The 18,736-nt window shown below is 46.3% G+C and overlaps 1 protein-coding gene across 1 annotated transcript in view; it reads left to right on the top strand.

Annotated features, from left to right (window-relative positions):
* The first annotated feature begins 411 nt into the window (after window positions 1-411).
* gsg1l (gsg1-like) overlaps window positions 412-18,736 on the top strand; it is a 152,992-nt gene continuing 134,667 nt past the window's right edge. The window contains exon 1 of the mRNA XM_069906746.1: window positions 412-932. Coding sequence (XP_069762847.1) covers window positions 632-932 — 301 coding nt within the window. The 5' untranslated portion in view covers window positions 412-631. The remainder of the gene's footprint in view (window positions 933-18,736) is intronic.

Consider the following 18,736-nt stretch of genomic DNA (forward strand, 5'->3'; position numbering starts at 1 on the left):
GCGGGGTCGGAACTCTTGAAAACTGCTCCTCATCGGTTTGCTCCCAATGGCATTTGCTCGGTATTTTTTTCATGGATTTGCATTCAGGATGGCAGAGGATTGCTTCTGTGTTAATTCTTAACAGTTTAATTGCCTCCCCCATGTCATTAAAAAGAAAACCCTAGGTCAAATTAGCTGGCCGGCGGTGTCATGTCTAACCTGCCCAGCGCCACCGTGAACTTTCAAGCCCCGTTCATTTGGGCGGCTGGAGAATGAAATACAGGAGGGCGGGGAGTCATGTGCCGCATCCTAATGAACGGCGTGGCGAAATTCGGAGAGTGACGGTGAGACACCAGGTGTCTGTCAAAGGGAGGTAACACCAGCACCATGTGGTCCGCCGAAGATGATGCTGTGGCTCCAGGCTGGCGAGCGCGCAGCCCTTCCCCGCTTGCTCCCTCCAGTCGAGCGGGGGACGGGGCGGACACCTCACACCTGCCCGTGACTCGGCTTCACCATGGGCAGCGTGGAGGCGAGGGCTCAGCCCTGAGGCACGGCGCCGGCTTGAATTGCTCACCCGGTTGCCGCGCAGAGCGTTGCCAGTGAAGACTCGCCCTCGACGCCTGACGGGGTCACAGACGGGTTCGGGGGCGCCATGAAAACCACCAGGAAATGTCGAGCTTTGTTGGCGGTGGGCTTAAACTTGGTGGCTCTCTTCTTCTCAACAACTGCTTTCATTACCACCTACTGGTGCGAGGGGACGCAGAAAGTGCCCAAACCAAACTGCAGCAAAGCCACCAAATTCAACTGTATCAACTTTAACAGCAACGGCACGGCCAACAGCTCCCGTTCCAACCTGGTCCATTACAGCTGGGATACGGGGGACGACAGGTTTTTCTTTCGCTATTTCCACACGGGAATTTGGTATTCCTGCGAAGAGAACATTAACGGTGTCGGTGAGTGCCTTTTCATCGTGTCTCTGCTGAGCGAGCGACGGTCGCCTCCTGAACCAGCTCACGGTGGTCGTTCCGGCCAGAAATAAGGTTGTTCTTCCCTCACCACCCACCCCTCACCACCCACCCCTCACCCCTCATCACCCACCCCTCACCCCTCATCACCCACCCCTCACCCCTCATCACCCACCCCTCACCCCTCATCACCCACCCCTCACCCCTCATCACCCACCCCTCACCCCACATCACCCACCCCTCACCCCTCATCACCCACCCCTCACCCCTCATCACCCACCCCTCACCCCTCATCACCCACCCCTCACCCCTCACCACCCACCCCCACCCCCTCATCACCCACCCCTCACCCCTCATCACCCACCCCTCACCCCTCATCACCCACCCCTCACCCCTCATCACCCACCCCTCACCCCCTCATCACCCACCCCTCACCCCTCATCACCCACCCCTCACCCCTCATCACCCACCCCTCACCCCTCATCACCCACCCCTCACCCCTCATCACCCACCCCTCACCCCTCATCACCCACCCCTCACCCCCTCATCACCCACCCCTCACCCCTCATCACCCACCCCTCACCCCTCATCACCCACCCCTCACCCCTCATCACCCACCCCTCACCCCTCATCACCCACCCCTCACCCCTCATCACCCACCCCTCACCCCTCATCACCCACCCCTCACCCCCTCATCACCCACCCCTCACCCCTCATCACCCACCCCTCACCCCTCATCACCCACCCCTCACCCCTCATCACCCACCCCTCACCCCTCATCACCCACCCCTCACCCCTCATCACCCACCCCTCACCCCTCATCACCCACCCCTCACCCCTCATCACCCACCCCTCACCCCTCATCACCCACCCCTCACCCCTCATCACCCACCCCTCACCCCTCATCACCCACCCCTCACCCCTCATCACCCACCCCTCACCCCTCATCACCCACCCCTCACCCCTCATCACCCACCCCTCACCCCTCATCACCCACCCCTCACCCCTCATCACCCACCCCTCACCCCTCATCACCCACCCCTCACCCCTCATCACCCACCCCTCACCCCTCATCACCCACCCCTCACCCCTCATCACCCACCCCTCACCCCTCATCACCCACCCCTCACCCCTCATCACCCACCCCTCACCCCTCATCACCCACCCCTCACCCCTCATCACCCACCCCTCACCACCCACCCCTCATCACTCACCACCCACCCCTCACCACCCACCCCTCACCACCCACCCCTCACCACCCACCCCTCACCACCCACCCCTCACCACCCACCCCTCACCACCCACCCCTCACCACCCACCCCTCACCCCCCACCCCTCACCCCCCCACCCCTCACCCCCCACCCCTCACCCCCCACCCCTCACCCCCCACCCCTCACCCCCCACCCCTCACCCCCCACCCCTCACCCCCCACCCCTCACCCCCCACCCCTCACCCCCCACCCCTCACCCCCCACCCCTCACCCCCCACCCCTCACCCCCCACCCCTCACCCCCCACCCCTCACCCCCCACCCCTCACCCCCCACCCCTCACCCCCCACCCCCCACCCCTCACCCCCCACCCCTCACCCCCCACCCCTCACCCCCCACCCCTCACCCCCCACCCCTCACCCCCCACCCCTCACCCCCCACCCCTCACCCCCCACCCCTCACCCCCCACCCCTCACCCCCCACCCCTCACCCCCCACCCCTCACCCCCCACCCCTCACCCCCCACCCCTCACCCCCCACCCCTCACCCCCCACCCCCCACCCCTCACCCCCCACCCCTCACCCCCCACCCCTCACCCCCCACCCCTCACCCCCCACCCCTCACCCCCCACCCCTCACCCCTCACCCCCCCCACCCCCACCCCTCACCCCCCCCACCCCCACCCCTCACCCCCCACTCCCCACTCCCCACTCCCCACTCCCCACCCCCCTACTCCCCACCCCTCACCCCCCACCAAAGCCAGGTCCATTCATTGTTTATCTCCTCTGCTTTGGTTCAGGGCACTATTTGTCTTGGACGTTTGCTGAAACTAGAGGGGAGCTGGTGTTCCATCTCTGGTGCCAGTAAATCACGAAGGAAGAGGGTGACAAGGGAGCACCTTAATCAAGTCCCCTCCCGACGCCCAAACTGCGCCAAGTCGTGGAGAATTTGGAACCCTGGGTGATTTAAAAAAAACCCTAGCCTTTAATTTTTTCACTTGAAACCGATGATTTCTATTGTAATTGTTAAATGCTGTTTCACTATTTCCTTCTAATTGATTCATTCAATTAATATTTTTGGCTTCCTTAACATTTTTGTTGAATAAAGTACATCTGATTTATGTTTAAAGTGAAGGTTTTCATTGGAGCTCCAACTTTAAAAAAAAGTCCTGCAGTACAAGGTCATAGAGAGAGAGAGCAGAGAGAAAGAAAGGCCAGCTAGTCCTTGGAGTCCACGCCGATCATCCATCCACTTCAGTGGTTCTTAAACTTTTTCTTCCCACTCACATGCCACCTTGACAAAGTAATCCCTATCCCATAGGTGCTCTGTGATTAGTCAGGGATTACATGGGTGGTATGTGAGTGGAAAGAAAAAGTTGGGAAACCATTGATCTACATGAGTCCAACTTTTTTATTCTTCCAGCCTTCTCATTAACTCTTCTCCCACCACCCCCCCCCCCCCCCCCCCCACCCTGCTCTCCCCATTTCTACTACTCATTTAAACGCTAGGGGAAATTTACAGTGGCATATTAACCTAGCAGCTTTGCACATTTTGGGGGATGTGGGAGGAAACCCACATGTTGGCAGGGAGGATGCGCAGACCCTTGCCAATGTGACTTGGGATCAGGAATGCACCCAAGTTTCTGGTGTGGCGAGGTAGCCGCTCTACCAGCTGTGTTACTGTGTTGCACTTTGATAATGTTTTTAGGAAGTTTCTGTCACTGAACAGGTAATTACGCAAATGGAAGATAATTCTCCTAACATGATACTGGATTTGGAACAGATTCATGAGCTTACCATTTTTTGGTGTGTGTATGACATATTTCTTTGATAAATAAATATTGACAGAAATTTCTGTTATTTTGTTTCTTTTTGACTGAACATAAATAACTGCAACTCTGGAATTGATTCTAATTTCATGAGTCAGTAAAAATGACTTTTCTTTTGTTGTATACTTGTTTCAATGCATAATCAACCTTACAGTTATGTTTGTGTTGAGCAAGGAGTGAATTAATTGAATTGAATTGACTTCAGCCTGCCTGTAATATCTTGCTAAAAGTTATTGAAATGTAGGAATATGGAGTTTGTGGAGGTTTGTTACAACATCAGAAACCCTGGCAAATTTCTACAGAGGTGTGGTGAAAAGTGTGCTGACCAGCTGCATCACAGTCTGGTATTGGAAACACTAATACCCCTGACTCTAAAGCCCTACAAAAGGTAGTGGACACAGCCCAAAACATCATGAGCAAAACCCTCCCCACTATTGAGCACATCTACAGAGAACGCTGCCATCGGAGAGCAGCAGTGATCATCAAAGACCCACACCATCCAATACTCGCTGTTGCCATCGGTAAAGAGGCCACAAAACTCGCACCACCAGGTTCAGGAACAGCTGCTACCCATCCACTGTCAGACTCCTCAATGGCAAACTCATTCAGTGATTCATTTAAGGACTCTTACTTGTGCACTTTATTGATTTTCTTTTTGTTCTCTCTGTACTGCACAGTCAGTTTGTTTACATTTGTTTTTTGTTTACAGTTCTTTGTTCACATGTTTATGCTATTTACAGTTTACTTTTTGCACTACCAATTAGTGGTAATTCTGCCACATCTGCAGGAAAAAGGAATCTCAGGTTTCTATGTGATGTATGTACTCTGACAAATCTGAAATCTGGAAAAGTACAGCACATGAAGAGGCCCTTTGGCCCACCAAGACTGTACTGACCATATGCTAATCTAATCAGTCCCATCTACTTGTAAGTGGTCTGAATTCCTTCCCTGTTCCTCTTTTCCTTGCCTGTTCATGTGTCTGTCCAAATATCTCTTAAATATTGCTGTCCTATCTGTTTCCACAACCTTCCATGGCAGTTGCACCCACCAACCTCTGTTAAATAAAATTGACTTGTACTTTGAACCTTGGGTGAATATGCTTCTACTGACTTCATTCCATTCTTGCTCAACACAGACCCAAGTCATTTTATCAAATGGGTCTTCTAATAGAAGTCCCCACTTATGTTTATCAAAATCCTGATTTTATTGTCTAACTGTTCACTGGAATGAAAAGAAGGTGGCTGTAAATGTTGAAAATATCTCAAACTCTGAAGGCACAACAGAAACATTCAAAGATCCCTTGTGGTTTATTTCATGTCTTTTTGCATTTTGAAAAAAATTGTTCTAAGTTTTGGGAGCCCTATTTCTGCTCACTTTGTTCTGTGTAGATTTTTAACTTAAACTTTTGAGATGCTTATAACTGAAAATGATCTAATCAGAAAGCTTTTGGATAAGAAAAAGTGCTAATTATGCTGGAAATGCAAAAGAGAAACATAAGATCACAGCACATTGATCTGCATTCAGAAGAGAAAAGATTGATCAATTCATTGTGCTCAACATGAATGAGGGTTAGTGCAGCTATGATGAACGATGGCACCAGAAATCCCTACCTTTCTCTTCAGCTATTCACTGACTTGCGTACAAAATGAGTGCAGCTTTTGAACATCATTGGGAAGGAACAGCGTTGTACAGTGTTGTTCTTTAGTGATTAAATAAACTGTAAGACTTGTCACCCTTGCAAGTATTTGCAAATAGATGACACATAGAAAATTACAGCACAGTACAGGCCCTTCGGCCCATGATGTTATGCTGACATATAAAAACCTATTCAACAAACTAAACCTTCCCTATTCATAATCCCTCTTTTTTTTTTAACTTGTTTCCATGTGCCTGTCTAATAGTCTTTTAAATGTCCATATGTACCAGTTCCACCAACACCCCTGGCATTTATTCCTGGTATCCATTACTTTCTGTGTATAAATATATATATATTTATATATATTAAAAAAAAGTACCCCTGACGTTGCCTTATTCAGATGACCTCTGATATTTGCTGCTGTCATCCTGGGATAAAAGGTGCTGACTGAACATCCCATCTATGCCTCTTATAATCTTGTAGACCTCCATTAAGTCACCTCCCATCCTCCTTTGCTCTAAAGAAAAAACCCCTAGCTCTGTTAACCTTGTCTCATAAGACACGCTCTCCAATCCACTCAACATCCTGATGGGTGTCCTCTGCTTGCATATCCTTCCATAATGAGGTGTCCAGAACTGAACACAATATTCCCAAGTGAGATCCAACCAGAGTTTTACAGAGCTGCAGCAACCCCCTCTCCTCCTCCCAACTAATGGCCAGCATATCATTAGGTTTTTTTAATTACCCTGTCAACCTGTGTAGCAACCTTGAGAGACCCATGGTCCCACTGTTCTTCCACACTGTTAAGAATCCTAAATGTATAGGTGTCACAAAATGCATACCTTGCATCTCACTCTAGTTCAGTTTAAAAGGTTGCTTCAATTCATATATTTAATCCCTGGAACAAGGAGCAATAGTTTCACCTTGACCCTTTGCATTATATTTTCAAAAGGAATTTACAAATATGATAATTTTATGTACTTCTCAAATGATTTGTGTTATTATTCTCAGTCATATTAATGCATAAAAAGCCACAAAGATTTGTGAAAATTGTTTAGCTTTTGACATTTTCAGCCTTGTTTGCAAGGAGAGATGTACCTTGTCATGGAAACTTCCAGCTCCTAAATGGTGGTGCCTTTGTCTAATGCCCCTTCTTTGCGTCTGTTTTCCAGACAGCAAATCATTTTTTTGGGGGGGGGGGGGTGGGTGGGTGGTTGCCTAACTTATTTGATTGGAGTTTCATGTATGTATCCTTGGAATAGCTCCAATCTGCATGTCCGTAGTCTTAACTGTGGTCTGGCAATTAGAATATTTTTTGGAGATTCGAGTTGATAACCCCTGTTTTATGTGAGATTTAAGCTAAGTGCACAGTGTCCATATGTGTATTTGATATCTGAGTCCGATAGGTGGGCAGTGTTTCAGGGGGGGCCAGGTGTGACAAACAGGACTGCCCCTGCCATTTGATGCACACTGGTCAGTGAGACTTGGGTCTGCTCTAAAAGTGATCTCGATAATATGGCAATGAGGATTTTCCTTGATGATTAAATAGGAAAACCATAATCGCTATTTCAAGACAAAAGTTTGATAAATGTGCTGTGTGTGTCTGTTTTTTTTTTAAAAGCCCTGAAATATAAACAGAAAGTGCAATGATTGAAGAATAGTGTGGTGTCTAATGTTTTCTGTATTCTAGAAAGACTGAAGAATTGTAAGCTATTCTGTCTTGGTCAAAAGCAAAATCAGAAACAAGAAAAGTAGTGCAATCAGCATTAGTTTGCAGAAGTCAATATTTAATCAGTGATGGTCATTGTGCGAATGACTGTGAAACAAGCTTGATCTATTCAAAGGCATATGAATTATTTGTGGTATTATGCGCTAAATATAGAATAGGAAAAGTGGATATTTAAAATCAAAATAAGAAATTGTTCAGGTCAGGGAGTGTACGTGGGTGGGAAACAGAACGCAAGTTTCTGGTCAATGACCTTTTACTACCTAAAGTTTCATCTCTCTCGTTATATTGGCAGGTTTGGGCCTATTGGGAACACATTGGTGGAGAGTGATTGCTGTAATTAGTTACAACTCCATTGTTTTGTGTGGCTACCAGGATGGTTGGCAGTGCATGGGCAAGATCATGATTTTTTAAAATTGTCTACAAATCGTGTTTTCTTATGAGTTGAAATTCTGCTCAAAGGCCATGAGGATGTTGATTTTTTTTTTTTTCACTCTGAGTGACGTGATTGAGAGTTAAATGCATCTTAGCCGTGGATTGCTGGAAAGGCCATTGAAATTAAGGAAAGTAAGAGGAATATAATTCCGATAAAAGATGCATTTGCTGCAAAGGAAGGGGAAGGAGAAAATTTGATGGGCAGAATGGCCTACTTCTGTTCCTTTATTTTTTGTGACCTTGTTACAAGCAGTAGCGTAGGAGTAGGATAAATAGCACAGGTTAGCATTTGCACCATTACACAGCACAGACACAGGTGAGTCACTATCACTGAATTTACACCAGCCCTGCACTAATCACAGTTCGCTCTGCTCACATTCCCACTGATTGCCCTGAGATCCTACCACTTACTCAATAGGGCAAATTGCAGTGACCAAGTAGCTAAACAACCTGTATAACCTTGGCATTTGGGAGGGAACCAGAGCATCCAGGGGAAAGCCATGTAGTGACATGCAAGCTCACACGGACAGTACCAGAGGTCCGGATGGCTGGATCAGTGGCTCTTTGTTGCTCTGTTCAGCGATGGTCTACACATGCTCTAATGTGAGTGGTATCCTGTGCATTCAGTGATCTGGAAAATGTGTTACAAATAGAATATGGTTACAATAGGAGATTTTACTTTTTTCTATTGCCCAGGAATAGCAGAAAATCTCAACTGTAAAAATATTGTATTTATAGAATCTATTTCTGAAGGTTTCATAATCAGCTGAGAAAACTGAAAATGATGGTGATACTCCCCAGGTCTGTAGCATCTGTGGAGAGAGAAACAAAGCTAATGTTTCTGATCAAGGAACTCTCATCAGTACTAGGAAAAGTTTGGAAGCAAGGATGTTTTAAATTGTAGAGGGGATGTTAAGGGTGTGATGAGTGGGAGGAATAACAAAGGTAATGTTTGTCTTAGAATGAAGACCAAAAGATACTGAATGACACAGATGGTGTTGGTGCTGATTGAGAGAGGGGGTTTAAACTTGTTAATCAGAGCTGATTTGTCTGGAGGAGGAGAGAAAAATATCTGACTTCTGTGAAATACATGATACGGTGATGGCTGTGAATCTGCAATGAAAGGGAATGCTGGAAATTCCTAATAGCTCAGACTATTTGTGGAGGGAGAATAACAGAATTAACTTGACAGGTTGACGATCTGGCATCAGAACAGACTAGTTAAGCATCGAGTCAGGAGATGAGATGCTGTACCTCAATTGCCCATTGTGCTTTATTTCAGAAGTTGGAAAAGGCCGAAAGCAGAGAGAAATGAGAAACTGGAACTAGGAGATGTTACTAGAAAATGACCAAATTTAGCTATGATACCAGTAACAAACCACTCAGAAATACGGGGAAGTGTTTTAAAGAACTAGATTAAAATAATTAATATAAGTGCAGAAGAACAAGTTCCAAATTAATGAAAACAATCTGGGAAGTAATGGGCTGGATACGGAAATGTTAATGTAGTCAGATAACGAAGATTATTCAAATAAAGCCTAATACTTTGGAAAAAGTAATATTTCCAGTTGTACCAGTTATCAACTATGGCAAGCAAATAATACTAAAGACAAATAAAACTAAAATTTGAAATAATATACACATCTCCGATATGTAGTAAATTGGTTGAGGATCCGGAGAAGTTCTGAGGGGGGTTAAAACATTCCCTCTCTTAAAGAGGACAGTGACCAACTGCTTTTGATTCCTTAAAATATTGGCAAAATATCAAAAGCAATATTTTCCTCCTAGATGATCAATGAGACCAATTAAACTAACTAAGAAGGAAGTAGAGATTGATTTGAGAGATAATTTTAGAAGTAATTTGAAAAATGCAATGATTTGAAAGAGTTCCATTCAAATACTGGGTGAAAATGACTGAGAAAAATGACTATTTCTAAGAGAGAGAGATGGGAAAATAACCTTTTATTTTGCCCTGTATTTCTTGGACACTATAAAGCAGAGTGGTTTAGCATTCTTTGTGGACAAGCTACCGAAATCTATGATCAGAGACAGAATAACTGAGAGCTTGGATAGCTTGGGGTTGATCAAAGGGAGGGTTGTGCGATCTCGATGAATTGTTTGAAGATGTTATTGGCGTTTGATGGTTTTCATGCAGTTTCGCATTGTTTGATGAGGTTCTATATGAAAGAGGATTTGTAAAAATAATTGCTCAAAATTGATGGAAAACCTGTTGCACGTCTGAGCAACGATTTCAGAAGTAGGAGGCTGAAAGAAAAGATAATGTTTTGAACAAGTTCATAACATTAGAACCAGGAGGACAATCGAGGAGCATGTTTTCACAGTGCAGTGAAAAGCTAGATCCTGCCCTGTTTTTAAAAAAAAAAATCAATGTTGATTCAATTTAATTAGGACTTCGAAAGAGATCTAGCAAAAGGTGGATATACACGTACTAACCTAATAGTATAACAAGTTTGAGGGACTGAATGGCCATCTCCTGAAACCACATTGCAATATGGCATTGGCTGCTGAACGTCTCTCAATGATTATGATTTCGGTTGGCTGGAGAGATGGTACTGGTACATAGGTACAAAAGGTGACCATTTAATCCTAGGAATCCATTCCTCATTTCACTGAGAGTATACTTAGAAAATAGATACTACAGCATGGTTAGTATAATGGTTAGCGCAACACTATTAAATTGCCAGGGAACCGGGTTCGAATCTGGTGCGGTCTGTAAGCAATTAGTATATTCTCCCTGTGTCTATGGTGTCTATGTGAGTTTCTCAGGTTGCTCTGGTTCCCTTCCACCCTTAAAAATGCACAAGGTGTTGGAGTAAAATTGGGGTATTTTGGCAGCATGGGTCGGAAGGGACTGTTGCTATGCTGTATTTCTAAATGTAAACAGTTAAAACTCCATGCATCTCGAAGGGGTAACCATTCAGAGAGAACTGAGTGGCAACAATTAGGTACTGACTGTGGCCAAATTTGATCTTCAGGAGGAATAGAGAGAGAAAATATTTATTGCTTTATCCAGGGAGAGAGATTTGGGGAGAGAGAGACTTGGGGAGAGAGGGACTTGGGGAGAGAGGGACTTGGGGAGAGAGGGACTTGGGGAGAGAGGGACTTGGGGAGAGAGGGACTTGGGGAGAGAGGGACTTGGGGAGGGAGAGAGAGAGACTTGGGGGGAGGGAGAGAGAGAGAGACTTGGGGGGAGGGAGAGAGAGAGACTTGGGGGGAGGGAGAGAGAGAGACTTGGGGGGAGGGAGAGAGAGAGACTTGGGGGGAGGGAGAGAGAGAGACTTGGGGGGAGGGAGAGAGAGAGACTTGGGGGGAGGGAGAGAGAGAGACTTGGGGGGAGGGAGAGAGAGAGACTTGGGGGGAGGGAGAGAGAGAGACTTGGGGGGAGGGAGAGAGAGAGACTTGGGGGGAGGGAGAGAGAGAGACTTGGGGGGAGGGAGAGAGAGAGACTTGGGGGGAGGGAGAGAGAGAGACTTGGGGGGAGGGAGAGAGAGAGACTTGGGGGGAGGGAGAGAGAGAGACTTGGGGGGAGGGAGAGAGAGAGACTTGGGGGGAGGGAGAGAGAGAGACTTGGGGGGAGGGAGAGAGAGAGACTTGGGGGGAGGGAGAGAGAGAGACTTGGGGGGAGGGAGAGAGAGAGACTTGGGGGGAGGGAGAGAGAGAGACTTGGGGGGAGGGAGAGAGAGAGACTTGGGGGGAGGGAGAGAGAGAGACTTGGGGGGAGGGAGAGAGAGAGACTTGGGGGGAGGGAGAGAGAGAGACTTGGGGGGAGGGAGAGAGAGAGACTTGGGGGGAGGGAGAGAGAGAGACTTGGGGGAGGGAGAGAGAGAGACTTGGGGGGAGGGAGAGAGAGAGACTTGGGGGGAGGGAGGGAGAGAGAGAGAGACTTGGGGGGAGGGAGAGAGAGAGACTTGGGGGGAGGGAGAGAGAGAGACTTGGGGGGAGGGAGAGAGAGAGACTTGGGGGGAGGGAGAGAGAGAGACTTGGGGGGAGGGAGAGAGAGAGACTTGGGGGGAGGGAGAGAGAGAGACTTGGGGGGAGGGAGAGAGAGAGACTTGGGGGGAGGGAGAGAGAGAGACTTGGGGGGAGGGAGAGAGAGAGACTTGGGGGGAGGGAGAGTGAGAGAGACTTGGGGGGAGGGAGAGAGAGTGAGACTTGGGGGGAGGGAGAGAGAGAGAGACGGGGGGAGGGAGAGAGAGAGACTTGGGGGGAGGGAGAGAGAGAGACTTGGGGGGAGGGAGAGAGAGAGACTTGGGGGGAGGGAGAGAGAGAGACTTGGGGGGAGGGAGAGAGAGAGACTTGGGGGGAGGGAGAGAGAGAGACTTGGGGGGAGAGAGAGAGACTTGGGGGCAGAGAGAGAGAGACTTGGGGGGAGAGAGAGAGACTTGGGGGGAGAGAGAGAGACTTGGGGGGAGAGAGAGAGACTTGGGGGGAGAGAGAGACTTGGGGGGAGAGAGAGAGACTTGGGGGGAGGGAGAGAGAGAGACTTGGGGGGAGGGAGAGAGAGAGACTTGGGGGGAGGGAGAGAGAGAGACTTGGGGGGAGGGAGAGAGAGAGACTTGGGGGGAGGGAGAGAGAGAGACTTGGGGGGAGGGAGAGAGAGAGACTTGGGGGGAGGGAGAGAGAGAGACTTGGGGGGAGGGAGAGAGAGAGACTTGGGGGGAGGGAGAGAGAGAGACTTGGGGGGAGGGAGAGAGACTTGGGGGGAGGGAGAGAGACTTGGGGGGAGGGAGAGAGACTTGGGGGGAGAGAGAGAGACTTGGGGGGGGGAGAGAGAGACTTGGGGGGGGGAGAGAGAGAGACTTGGGGGGGGAGAGAGAGAGACTTGGGGGGGGGAGAGAGAGAGACTTGGGGGGGGGGGAGAGAGAGACTTGGGGGGGGGAGAGAGAGAGACTTGGGGGGGGAGAGAGAGAGACTTGGGGGGGGAGAGAGAGAGACTTGGGGGGGGAGAGAGAGAGACTTGGGGGGGGGAGAGAGAGAGACTTGGGGGGGGGAGAGAGAGAGACTTGGGGGGGGGAGAGAGAGAGACTTGGGGGGGGGAGAGAGAGAGACTTGGGGGGAGAGAGAGAGAGAGAAACATTTAAAGGAACATCTCACTTGGTAATCGGCAGCCATCTCATGAATGTTGTGTGGAGTGGGTCTGTGTGAAATGGACAGGGGAATGATTGAACCCTCACCATGACGAAAAGAAATGTCACTTTGACTGATGTGTGCCAGGGTTTTTGGAAGCATAGTGGAAGTCGCGTTTCATTTCCCATACACAAGGAAAAGGAGAATTGTGACAACAGTTTGTCCAAAAGGATATTTCTCAGCAAACAACTGGAGAAGAAATTGTGAATTTTTAGTACTCTGGTCACTCAGTCTCTCGCACCTCCGTGATTACTTCTGTGCATTAGGATTTTTAAGACTGTACTTTGGACTGACTTTCCAGAATTGTGCCTAAGGTGTAATGGTGTGGGTAACACACTCACACACACTCACACACACTCACACACACTCACACACACTCACACACACTCACACACACTCACACACACTCACACACACTCACACACACTCACACACACTCACACACACTCACACACACTCACACACACTCACACACACTCACACACACTCACACACACTCACACACACTCACACACACTCTTAAGGTGTTATTATGTGTAAATATTAATAAATATATTTTTTAAAATAAAGAGAATAACAATTTCTTGGTGAATTTCTATTATTGCTTGTCTCTGATATGACCAAAATTTGGAGCTAAGTGATCAATTGATTTTTGATTTAATTGGTTACATTCCTTTTTGAAAGCCAATTAAAAGGCTTGTGTGTGTGGAAAAACAGCAGCAATAGATTTTGATGAGTTTTTGGAATCGCCATCTTCTGTCGGTCTGCAGAGAGTGACAAGGAATGAGTTGGTGGCTATCGCCCAAAAGTTGGAACTTGTGGCGGTAATGCTGTCGATGAAAAAGGCTCCATTATTTGCCCCTTGACCAACTTTGTGAATCAGAGTATTTTGATTTCCATTGGTCTTGTTTTCCTCAGGCTGCGATCAAGATGCTTTTTTAAAAATCTAACTAATTCCCCTCCAGTTAATTTGATCAAGGTATCCAGGAATATCATCTAAAGAAAGAGCTGTGGACCCACAAATTACAAACAAAATATGATGTCAACTCAAGATGCAGTACTTTGTAATGCTTCACTAACATTTAGGGGTGGTCAATTAAACAAGAAACAAAAATGTTATTTGCCATAAATTTTTACAATGTGCTTCAGATGCCATTTAGAACTAAATTTAATACCAGGATAAGAAAGCAGAGGAAAAGAGACTTTTTTTTAATGTTACTGTTAGCCTCAGGAGGAAGGGGAGATTCCAACCTTCTGTTTAATTCCTGGTGACCTCTGCTGGAAATTATCTCAGCTAAATGTTTGTTGAAAATGCAAATGCATATGAAAGATTTTGGTTATTCTTCATGTGCAACTGATGGCAAGCCAGTGAATCAGCACAAGTTGCCAGTCTGACTGTTTCCCATTTTTTGATTTGCAAAATTGGTTTAATTTATTCTATTTAAAAAAAAAAAAAATTTGGACATGCAACATGGTAACAGGCTATTTCGGCCCATGAGTCCTTGCTCCCCAATTACACCCCATTAACCTACACATTTTGAATGGTGGAGGAGGCCAGCAGCCCTGGAGAAAACCCACGGCAACACAGGAAGAATGTGCAAATTCCTCACAGACAGTGCAAGATTTGAACCCCTGTCCAGACCTCACGGCGGGTGCTGGAAAAGTGCTCTGCCAACCGTGCCACCCAGTGTTTCACTGCGGCCCCCCCCACCCCCCCAGCATTTCACAAAGTTGCTGCATTCGCACATTAATTGCACAACAAACTTGTGACTGAAAGTTAGTATTAGTAATTAACAGCATAAATCCTGATTACAGTGTGATAATTGTTAATGATTGCCAGCCCAATCCCTTTCTATGAGTATGGGATTTTTTTCCTTCTCAGATATTAAAATATTGATTGTTTTCTGGCTTTATTCCTCATTGTCTTCCTTTATATATTAAAGCAATCTTTCTTTCTGCTTTCTTCCTGTACCTGATTTGATACTGAATTCACCTTCAGCAAAAATGGGAAATGCCAGAAACAGCGATTCATTGGGAAGGTGAAAAACTGGGAGTAAAATCAGGAAGAACTTGTCTTGCAGAAAGTACAGTGGAAATCTGGGCTTGACTTTCCAAGTTCTGGTGAGAGGTCTTTGAACAACAATGATATGTAATTTCTCTCTCTCCATAAAACACAAAATTGCATTAAGTCTGCAGTAAGTTTCCCATCAGTAGAAAATGCTCTGTGCCCCTTAGTCAGAAAAAGAGAAGCAAAAGAGACCCCATTCAGAGTCACTGAGTGGCTGTGGATTCCCCTCCAGCGCCCCTGCAGCCACACAGACTTCAGTCCAAACCATTGGCAACCCAAATCCAAATCTCCATCATGATCAGGAAGTCTTCAGCACCCTCTTACATTCCATTTCTGATACCCCTTCAGCGATTCTCAAGCCAGTCTTTCTGCAGCCTGGAGTGAGCCCTTTGACTGCAGGTCACCATCAGCCCACAGCCTGCGTGGGTTCTTAGCCTCGAGTCACTAACAGTTTGCCACCTGTGTATTCCTCAGCCTCAGAACCCCTCATTGGTCTGTTGCCACTGTCCTGTAGGGTCATCTCCTCTGCTTCTCCTTCTCAAACCGGGGTGGGGGGGGGGGGATCCTCTCCATTTACTGGTGCCCTGCACCAGTCCTCTGCTTCCCCAGAATCTGCAAACCCTCGAGTCCACTGCCAGCACAGGTGCCATCAAATTTGGCCCATGCCTTGGGGGTCACAGGATTTTAAAATAAAACACCGTCGGCTCCTTTAACAGGCCACTTAAAGCTTGTATAGTGCCATCGGCAGTAGGACGGTGCAGTAGGACTGTTCAGAGGAGCACTGCATCACTGCTCCCCATTCTCCCTGGCTGGCATTGCAGTAGCTCTGGCAAAGCATTCATTATTTTTTTATCAGCCCACACTCTTAACAACTTTGTGGGTAACTATCTAAAAGCATTATTGAGAACAAACAGGGTATTACTAATGCACAGGCTCTGTATTTTTGTTTGTACAGATTATGTAAATATAAGGTTAAACTCTGATGCCTCCAAAGCACTTGCAAACATTCACTGTTTTGATGTATATAAAATGACCATTGGAATAAAGCACAAAAGCTTTGTCTATTCTTGGAGAACGAAGGATAGTAGTTCATTCTCTGCCATATGTGCTGCAAACACAGTATAGTGTTTGCTTTGTTAATAACGGAGCCAAAATGCAGGCAGTTCAGTTTGCACCCATGACTCTACTACATCTTTAGTACACACAACTAGGAATACATTTTTATGCCTTTGGAAAGGGAAGAGGAAAAAGAAAGCAAATGAACAGTTTTTGAAAAGATGTGAGGTATTTTGGAAGTATGCAATATTATTAATGGGGGGGTTAAAATGTAAAATAATAATATTAATGATTTATCGAGAAGCTGATCCAATTTCGGATTGGTAAAGATGACATTTTTTTAACATCATGAAATGCTGTGAAGTAAACTTGTATAGAAGGAAGGAATGAAAGGAAATCAGCTTGAAACATCAACTCTGATCCTCTCTCTCTGTTGGTACTGTCGGACGTGCCGAGTATTTCCATTCCAACATCTTCTGCTCGTTTTACAGATTTCAAGCTTCTGCAACATTTGGCTCTGAATGATTTTGAACTGAGGGGTCTATGGACTGCACGGCAGTAAATCTGTGTGTAACTGCAGTAATTGAACATTTCTGTGACTCAGTGACTCTGAAGGGACTCTCTTTTGCTTCGCTTTCTCTGACTGTAAAGGGCACTGGGCAATTTCTGCTGATAGCAAATATTTGTCTGCCTAACAGCAGCCTAAATGCAATTTTGTGTAATATTACATGTTTTATTACAAGACAATAAAAATATATTGAATCTGAAAATTTTGGTTCAGAAATATGTTTGAGTTATCACACTTGCGTTGTGTAAGTTTGTGATCGCAGTTTCAAACAACATTGTACATTGCAAGGAGATCTGGAGACTGTGGCTGATTTATGTGGTCAAGCTACAAAGGGTGCAGGGAAGATTTATAAGGAAGTTACCAGGACTTGGTGGCCTGAGCTGTAGGGTGAGGTTGAGCAGGCTAGGGTATTATTTATTGGAGCACAGGAGGATGAGCGGGATCTCGTAAAGGTACACAAAATCATGGGAGGAACAGATGAAGTGGACACAGAGTTTTTTGGTCAGAGTAGGGGAAGAGGACATGAGTTTAAGGTGAGGCGGGAGCGATTTCACAGGAATCTGAGGGGTATATTTTTATACAGGGGGTGGTGGGTTTATGGATTGGGCTGCAGGAGGAGATGGATGAAGCAGGTACTAATACAATTTATAAAAGAATATTGGACAGATACATGGATTGGATGCGTTTTGAGGAATATGGACCAAATGCAAGCAGCTGGGGTAAGTGTGGGTGGGACAAGTTGGGTCGAAGGGCCTGTTTCCATGCTACATGCCTCTATGACTCTACTTTTCATATCTCAGGCACCATCTGTCAGGTCCAACTGATTTGGTGTTAAAACTCACCACATAGTCCTGTGTATTGCTCCTGAGAGGCAAGGAAGATGGAGAGCTAATCATGGACCAAGCGACAGTCAGTATTCTTTGGAAGGAGCCTTTCAAAGAACTCCTCATCCATGTGTTTGATGTGGGTGTCTGACTTCCTCTCACAACATGTCATCGGCTCCAATCTCACCATGAGTTTGTCCCTGATGTGAGTGTCTTTGACTCCATCCCTCAACAAGCTATCCAATCCCGTTCGCCACTCCAGTTCAATAAGAGGTGAAAAGGCCACTCAGCAGTTGGAAAATCAAAAACTGTTCATCTCCAAAGAACTTTTTTTTTAACCAGGCCTCAGCTAATATGTTTTCCATAATTTATCCTTGCAAAAGCAGTATTGTTGTGAAGACCTATTTCTCAGTATTTTAAAGCTGGTGAACATTGTCATCTTTGGCATATAGATGCCTCATTGAAATTCTGGGTGTGCAACAAATATAGCCGGACTTTTAGCAAAGTATTGTTTTGCCCAAATAATTTGTGTTCCATTTTTGTCTGCTGTACAACTCAGACATCTTAGTTGGACAATGAGTGAATAAGCAATAATTTTTCTGACTGAAATTAAAGCAATGTATTGACAGGAGCTGTCAGACTAATGAGCTGAATTAAACTTAAGACAGACTGACAGCTGAAATTGCCATCATCTTGAGTAAAGACTTGGAGGAGGGGGGGGCATGGGGGAAAAACATTGAAAAGATAACAACTTGTCTTTTTGAGTAGTTTTCCAAATTTATTCTAAGCCGTTCAGCACATGTTGTCTCTGCATTTTTGAAGGATACACAAGGTTCTTTTGGGTTTATTTTCTAGTAATTACATCATTTTTTCTTTATTGGTACATCTTAAATTGGCCTATTTGAAATGAGTTTTCTGAATAGTCATATAAAAAGTTATTTAGATTTTTAAGTTAAAATTGAGCTTTCAGGGCTAACTTCCTGACAAATTCATCGAACATTTAAAGAGAGAGCACTGTGTACTGCTTCCAGCAAGCGTTTAATCACAAACATTAAAACAATTATATTAATTGTTTAGCTGTAGCCCTTTTCCCGGTGGTACCAGAACACTTTAAATATTTTGTTGTTCTGCCCTCAATAATTCTTCACTCTTTGAAAGCTGGTTTTAAACTATTTGATTTACCTTGTTGGCACACCAACATTTTTATTGATCCTAATGAACTGTCCACACTTGACTGATCATTCCAAGACATTTTGCTCTGCTCTTCACATGCCATTCTCTTCCTGGTATAATGTGA

Source organism: Narcine bancroftii, chromosome 12 (genome assembly GCF_036971445.1).
Source record: "Narcine bancroftii isolate sNarBan1 chromosome 12, sNarBan1.hap1, whole genome shotgun sequence".
Taxonomy (NCBI): Eukaryota; Metazoa; Chordata; class Chondrichthyes; order Torpediniformes; family Narcinidae; genus Narcine; species Narcine bancroftii.